This window comes from Pterocles gutturalis, unplaced genomic scaffold (assembly GCF_000699245.1).
Source record: "Pterocles gutturalis isolate BGI_N339 unplaced genomic scaffold, ASM69924v1 scaffold14586, whole genome shotgun sequence".
In the NCBI taxonomy this organism is placed as follows: Eukaryota; Metazoa; Chordata; class Aves; order Pterocliformes; family Pteroclidae; genus Pterocles; species Pterocles gutturalis.
The window spans coordinates 1-7,461 of record NW_010103278.1 but is presented as its reverse complement, the minus strand read 5'-3'; the positions used below and the strand labels follow the sequence as shown (position 1 = coordinate 7,461).

At 41.7% G+C, this 7,461-nt stretch overlaps 1 protein-coding gene across 1 annotated transcript; it reads left to right on the top strand.

Moving 5' to 3' along the window:
• The first annotated feature begins 1,272 nt into the window (after positions 1-1,272).
• LOC104471347 (glutathione S-transferase-like) lies at positions 1,273-6,790 on the top strand. Its single transcript, XM_010086666.1, has 6 exons — positions 1,273-1,359; positions 2,135-2,186; positions 4,240-4,372; positions 5,183-5,324; positions 6,198-6,329; positions 6,671-6,790. Exons 1-6 carry the CDS (start codon positions 1,273-1,275, stop codon positions 6,788-6,790), a joined length of 666 nt encoding a protein of 221 aa, XP_010084968.1.
• The last annotated feature ends 671 nt before the right edge of the window (positions 6,791-7,461 follow it).

Here is a 7,461-nt window from a genome sequence, read left to right as displayed (position 1 = left end):
GTGACTAAACAGACCTAATTGATTGTAATCTGTTTAAGAAATCAGAGCTTTCCATTGGCGGAGACCTGTTTGCAGTTCTCTCTGAATGAGGCGCTACAGACCTATATAATCTCAAGGCAAAGCTGCTGAGAGCTTGGAGTGAGTTACACGGCGTACAAGGTAAGTTTCTGGATTTTGGACATGCAGAGGGAATTAGTGTAGTTAAAACTAAGTCAGTGAATGGGTTTTATGGATTAAATACTTGTATGTACTTTATTTACTAACATGGTTATATGCATCAAATGTTAAATTATTGATCAGCTGTTTTCTAGGTGTAGAGATGTAAGAAAAAGATATTTACAGAATATATATCTCAGAAGAACTCAGTGCTCCCTCTTCCCCCCTTCTTCCTGTTGTAAAGAAGATGGCATGCTATTTACAAGGGGAATATGGGTTTTTTTAGCCATTTGTTTTTGCTGCTGTTAATGCTTCAGCTTTATTGTTGACATGGTGCTAATAACTGTGAAGCTAGCGTAAACTAGGCACTGTCTACATGTTTGCTGCTGATGTGCACATACTGGTTCTGAATGGGGGGGATGACAGCCTGCTTAGAAACTGTTGTTGCTTTAAATTCCAGCAAAGAACTGGAATTGAACAGAGCAGGAATTGCAATTTGGCTCCGTCTGTGGCAGAGGCAAATATAATGTTAGCAGAGACAAAATTTAATTCCATGTCTTCAGGTGCTTGCCTGAAGAAATGAGAGAAGCAGGGAGTGTTGTAAATGAGATTGAATGCTTACAATGGGGGAAAAAAATCCTTCCTGTCACTTTATGATGGAGCATAATAGCTGCTGGAGAAAGCACAGCAATTGCTGAGTTTATATTGCATAACTGATTAAAGAGTAAACTGTACTCTGAGCTAGTGCCAAAATAAACAGAGCAGTGTATCTCACACACCCTGCTTTTTTGTCAGAGCAGAATGCTTTGGGATGCAAATGGGCTTTGATTTGCTAGTCCTCTGACATGTGCCAATTGCTCTTGGTACAGAGTTCTGCTTAACTAAACTGCACGTATAAAAGACATCTTAAGGCAAAATGATACAATGCAGTCTCTCAATACAGTTTTTTACCTCCTCTACTAATCTGATCAGAGTCTTGGACCATAAATCATTGGTTTCAAAGAAGATAACTTTGAACAATGCTTGAGAACGAGTTAGAGACTCAAAACCAGCATTCCAAATATTTAAAAACTTACCTCTTTATTCCAGATAGTAGGAAATCAGGCAAGCGGAAACATGTCTGGGAAACCCAAGCTGCACTACTTCAACGGACGAGGCCGAATGGAAACAATACGGTGGCTACTAGCAGCAGCCGGGGTTGAGGTTTGCCTCTGTTTTTTATACCAAGAGCATGTGACAAATACGTATTTTTACTGTCCCCTGTAAAAAATGTGACTCACCAGCAGCTTCAAGTTCTGCATTTAGTGTATTGCTGACCAAGAAAACAATGACCCCTAGCTTACTCTAAGCAGGGGGGGAAAGTTCCCATTTCACTTCCAACGTAGCTTACCCCTGAGGGTACTGTATATTATAAAACACAGAGTAATTGTTTTTACCTCTAAGAGTTTCTGACATTAAACTGGAGAGGGAGTGTGGGGATCTGTGTGTTTTAAGAGCCAGAAGATTTTGTCATGGTGATGGGCAATGTGCCAGAAAGCTCCATGGGGCACATCATCTCTTAATCCCTTCTTTTGCCAGTTTATGGCAAAGGAGCTATACGACAGTTCTGCTGCTGAAGTGTGATTTTACCTATCCTCCCTTCTCCCTGCACCATCCTTTGCCACCACTGACAACATAAGCAGTAAAGTCATCATTTGCTCAACAGACAGGGTTTTGTGCCCTTCAGTCACCTCAACTTTAGCCAAAATCTTACCTGCACAAAAATATGAATCACATGTGAGAGGGAAGAGGGGAGGATGAGACAGAGGCAAAAAAAAAAAAAAAAAAAAAAAATTAAAGATATAACTTCCAAATCTGATTTATTTTTTTAAAAATAAAATTCCCCAAAACACAGCTCTTTGGGGCTCTCATTGTCTCATGCAAAGCAGAACCTAAAATATGCAGTGACAACACACCTTTTCTTCTATATTTCCTGCAGTTTGAAGAATGTTTTCTGGAATCAAAGGATGACCTGACTAAGTTACAGAAGGGTAAGTTTCCTTCACTTTTAAATAATTAGGTAATAACAGTAATAATTAGAATTGTCTTAGAACACCTAGGAAGTCTTACATCTCTTAAAAAGAAAATCTGGACTGGATTGTACATGAGGTATCACAGATGCACACTGCAGTGTGTTCAACGGCATCACCCACTCAGTAGCTTCAGTCTCCACTGAATCACAGAAGGGCTGAGATCAGAAGGAATATTGCAAGATCATCTTCCCCAACTCTCCTCCTTAAGCAGGGCCTCCTACAGCCAGTTACCCAGGATGGTGTTCAGTTGGGTTTTGAGTATCTCCAAGGAAGGAGATTCCACAGCTTCTCTGGACAACTCATGCCAGTGTTCAGTCACTCTCTCAGTAAAAAAGCCTTTCCAGATGATTGACTCTCCTGTGTTTCAGTTTGTGCCCGTTGCCTCCTGTCCTATGACAGGTTTTTGTCACCAGATCATCTTGAAATTCATTAGCATTTTAGGTTGTCTACAAACCTGTTGTTTTATAATATGTATGAAACCACAGTTCCAGATTTCTTAGTTTAACCTGTACTCCTGATGCATTCCTGTTTCCCATGACAACTACTCACCTTGCTATCTTTAGCTTCCATCTTTGTAGACGTGATATTCACATTTCCTCCAAACCAAATTACATGTCTACGCTTTTCCAGTTCACTTGGCTTTTCAAAGAAGTCTGAGCTAGGGTTGGCATTTGTAGTGTCCTGCTCTCCTTTAGGAACAATGACTTGGTCCCCCTGCCAGCTTTTAAAAAGTATTTTGAGACACAAGCATAAATGAAGATGTGCCCTTAATAGCAAGCAGTTTCTCAGCATGCTTGCCTTGTAGTGGATACAAAGATAGATGTAGATGATCAGTTGAGTCAAGAAATAAAGCAAATACTCTGACTCACTTCTCTGATCAGTTCCTGGAGGTATTTTGACTTCTTCCTTACTAGAGTAAGGCTTCTATAAAGGATTTACCTGGCTACGGTCTCACATCAAGTGATATTTGGCTCTTGCAGGAGTCTCATGAAACCCACCCATTATTCCCTGCTTCACACCTGTACAGATGTATGTCATTGTATAAAGTCAATATAGTAGTCACAACAATAAGATTATATGCATTTATATACACATTATTTGTTGACAAGCCTTTAAATACTCCAGATTTCCATAATACTTTACCAAAGCATGACAGAAACTGGCTTGCTATGGGTCAGATCCTTCAGTACTTCTCATCTGTATCAACCTCCACGAAAATTATCTGAGTTAGGGCCATGCAGCACACAACTTGTCATTTTCAGTGTATAACTGCTAAAAATTCTGTGTTTAGGTACTTCTTCAGTTTGAAAAAACTTCAATAAGCCAATTACTACATGCAATGGGTCTGACCGGGAGCCAGTATCCCCCAGCACCCTCCCAGTGCTGAGGGTCACCCCAGCAGCCAGCAGGGGTTTATAACACAGCTTGGGAGGGGCGGAGCTGGGACAGCTGACCCGGATTGGCTGTTCCAGACCATGTGACCTCAGCTCAGCCATAAAGGCCAAGGGCAGGCAGGAGGAGGGGGGTATTTGTTACTGTGTTTGTCTCCAGGAGCAGCGGCTACATGTACTGTAGCTCTGCTTTCCTGGGAAATGGATGGATGTTGCCTACTGAGGGGAAGTAGAGAAGAACATCTTTGTTTGCCTTTTGTTTCTGTGCATGGTCTTGGCCTTTGCCTTAATTAAACTGCTTTTATCTTGACCCATGAGTTTTTCATCTTATTCTCTCCCTTTATTTTGCTGAAGGGGGAGTGACAGAGGGGCCTGGCATCCAGCCAATGTTAACCCACTATGCTATAATATTACGTTATTAACATGTCGCTACAAAATGGTTCTTGGCTTCATGGTAAGCTTTTTTTGACACCGTGTTATGAGAATGAGGAAGACTGCCACAAACCAAAAATAATATGGGTGGTTACTTTGACAAAAAGCTGCTAACGGTTCTCATTCAGAGACTTAATATCACCTTCTCTTGTCCCCTTTTCCTTAGGCGGATTCCTTTTCTTCCCTAGATGGAGTCCTGCTTTTCCAGCAAGTGCCAATGGTGGAGATCGATGGGATGAAGATGGTGCAGACTAGAGCCATCCTCAACTACATAGCAGCAAAGTACAACCTCTATGGGAAGGACCTGAAGGAGAGAGCCCTGTACTGTAACACTACCACCTTTGTTTGTTAGCCTACAGCTCATACTACGTCTCTGTGTGTCATAAGAGTATCTTGGCTCACAGTTAGATTCAGGGTGACACAGCAGCTTTTCATGCAGCACGTGCTGACTGTGACTGTAGGCAATGTCTACAACAGTAATCACCAGCTAGATCAGATACGCAGCGTGGTGCAAGGGAGTTCAGGAGATCAAAGGTCAATACAGTCAGCTGAAGAAAGCAGTCAGGAGCACAGAGGGCAGTTTGTCTTACCAATGCTGCTTTTCATTTTCTCTTCCAGCGGTCACGAGCAGGCTTTTTCAGCACATGAAATTCAGGGAAATGTCTTTAATGGAAACAAAAACTTTCTCTAATAACCAAGAATTAGAATTAATAACTGGTTATTAAAGGACACCACTCTTAGGGCACATGGTTTGACCTGAAGTATTTTTAAATGCTTTAAGTAATTAGCTCAGGTAAACACATTTCAAGATATTTGTTAAAAATTGTATAGACCCATGGTTTAGCTTACCATGTCTGATTTGGATTTTTAACACAAGTTTGGATGACACCCAAGCTAGCTTTGTACTCAGGAACAAAAACCTTAATACAGAGAAGTACCACCTCTAGTGAAAAATGGAAGAGTCTTTTAGTTTTTGGTGAGGCACTTTGTCGTTCACCCATGCTCCTTTCCCTCTGCCCTGGCCCTGAAGCTACTGCATTCTGGGTGGAACTGCTCCAAGTTATGCCAGTAGGTATCATTCTGTTCAGACCTATTGTGTTTGACTTGACCAGCTGGATCTTTTCCTTGTAGAATTGATATGTATGTGGAAGGAATAACAGATCTGAGTGAGTTACTCATGACCTATCCTTTCCAACCTGCTGACAAAAAGGAGCAACATTTTGCTACTCTTGTGGACAAGGCCACAAACAGATACTTCCCAGTCTATGAGCAGGTATGTGACAAAGATGTAGTAGCTTAATTAATATTGTTGTCCTGAAATTCCATCCTGGATCTACACAAACAATTTTTATTGAGGTAAACAGAGAAGAAAAATTACCACTTAAATATAAATGCTATGGTTTTGTTGGGGCTGGGCCAAAGGTGGAGACAGGACACTACAGAGTGAACAGAAGGCACGACAAATCTGGCAGAGATGCATAGCTGTAAAAACCCAGGACACACCAAGCTCTCCAAAATGTCCACATTTCAGTCTGTATGTTGTTTCAGACAAAAGACACTACAGCATCAGATTTTACATAAAGTTTCCTCCTGATGTGCAGAACCCCCTGTACCATCCATGCTATGTGAAGTACTGCGGCTCCTTCTGTTACAAAAGGGAGGATTAGCTGGGTGTCAAGACCACGATGCACAGGTTACATGCAGAGAGCTCCCAATGCACTATTCCCAAAACTCAAGAGGAAACAGGTGATAAGTAAGGGAGCTGCCCATAATTTGAAAGAGTCCAAGATATTCTTGTTATGCTCTGGGCTGAACTTAAGCCTCTTGTAAATTCTGTAGAGGCATTTGCGGGGATGGTTTTATCCCATAAAGCTTAGCCTTCAACACGGCAGCGCTGGTTTCATGAGCTGCAGAAGTGAAGTCAAGAGGGCTACAAATGAGCTGCCAGAATGAAATGCAGATGAGAAAGGACTGATAAATTATGCCTAGGATGATGGTGTTGTCAGATTTGTTTGTACTACAGATGTTCTTATTGCATTTCCTTCTTCCAAGGATAACTCTGTGCAGTGTATGACCTTGCTTTGAAGATACCATGCGAAGTCACACAGAGGAAAAAAATCACATCTGCTTCTGGTTCTGTTTTTAGGTTTTGAAAGACCATGGACAAGACTTCCTTGTTGGCAACCAGTTTAGCAGGGCAGATGTGCAATTACTTGAAACTCTTTTAATGGCAGAAGAGTACAAGCCTGACATACTTGCCAAATTTCCTCTCCTGCAGGTAACTGGACATTTAATGGACAGGACCACTAATTTAAACTGGCCGAGAAATATGGGAGAATGGGAGGGTAAGGAAAGAAGTGAAAGACAAAATCAAAAGCAAATGTCTTAAGTACTTTTAGCTGGCCTCAAATACTGATGGTTATTGCCACCTTCTGTCACTATAGCCACAAAAGCATAATAGGAGGAAGCATATACATTCTTCTGCAGGATCAACCCATAATGTTACTTTTAGAGCACAGATAACATCTAAATGTCTGACAGTTACCATGGTTCTTAGGTACAGTGCTCTTGGGTGGCTTTGTTTTGTTTTGGTTTTGGTTTTTTTTGGTTTTTTTTTAGAAATTTAAAGCAAGAATAAGCAATATCCCCACAATCAAGAAATTCCTGCAGCCTGGCAGCCAGAGGAAACCACCAATACAAGAAAAAGATGTACCAAAAGTGATGAAAATTTTCTACTGAGCAGCAACCTAAACCTACAGAAACTCCACTTCATTGTCTTTGTGTTTGCTGATGGTAGCAAAGTGAAATTAATGAAAATAGTGAAAAGGTGTTTGATCTCTCTTTCCTTAGCTACAGGACTGGTTTTAGCCTACTGCAAACATTTCCAAAGCAAATCTGCATGAGCATACCAGCAAATGAAATAGTTCACTGAATTAGGGGGTATGCTGCACAACGCAGGATGCCTTAAATTACTGAAGAGATTACCTGAAATAAAGTCTTACCACTGACACTCAAAACTAGTTTGTTCAGTGACTGCTTGATGCTACTTACAGAACCAGAGAGCCCTGAGGTATGTCTTTCTGGCATTGCCAAGCATTGCTGAAAATGAAGAGAGCTTAGCCCCAACAGTAGGTGACGTGCCTGTTGTGGGAAATGCCAGGAAAAGCCTGGAGGTGCTGGTTTGATGGGGATGACATGTTTGGATTCAGCTTTGCTCTGAATTTTAGTGTGGTCCTGCTGCACCTCTGTTTTGTCACTAGACATTTAAACTCTTGTATTGTATTTCCTTTAACCAAAGGCCAGTTTGCAGACTGCGGCCCACGCCTCTCCCCGGTCACACCACTGCTGTGGCCTCATCGCTGCCTCGGTGCCCTCAAAGCCCTTCTCCAGCCCCTCGCACACCGGCTGCC

What these genes read in the sequence shown, in the direction of transcription:
- LOC104471347 (XM_010086666.1), top strand. Translation starts at nt 1,273, where the DNA reads ATGTCTGGGAAACCCAAGCTGCACTACTTCAACGGACGAGGCCGAATG. An exon ending in GACCTGAAGGAGAGAGCCCT is followed by an intron (nt 4,373 to 5,182) that starts GTACTGTAACAC and finishes TTTTCCTTGTAG; the next exon opens with AATTGATATGTATGTGGAAG. An exon ending in ACTTCCCAGTCTATGAGCAG is followed by an intron (nt 5,325 to 6,197) that starts GTATGTGACAAA and finishes TTCTGTTTTTAG; the next exon opens with GTTTTGAAAGACCATGGACA.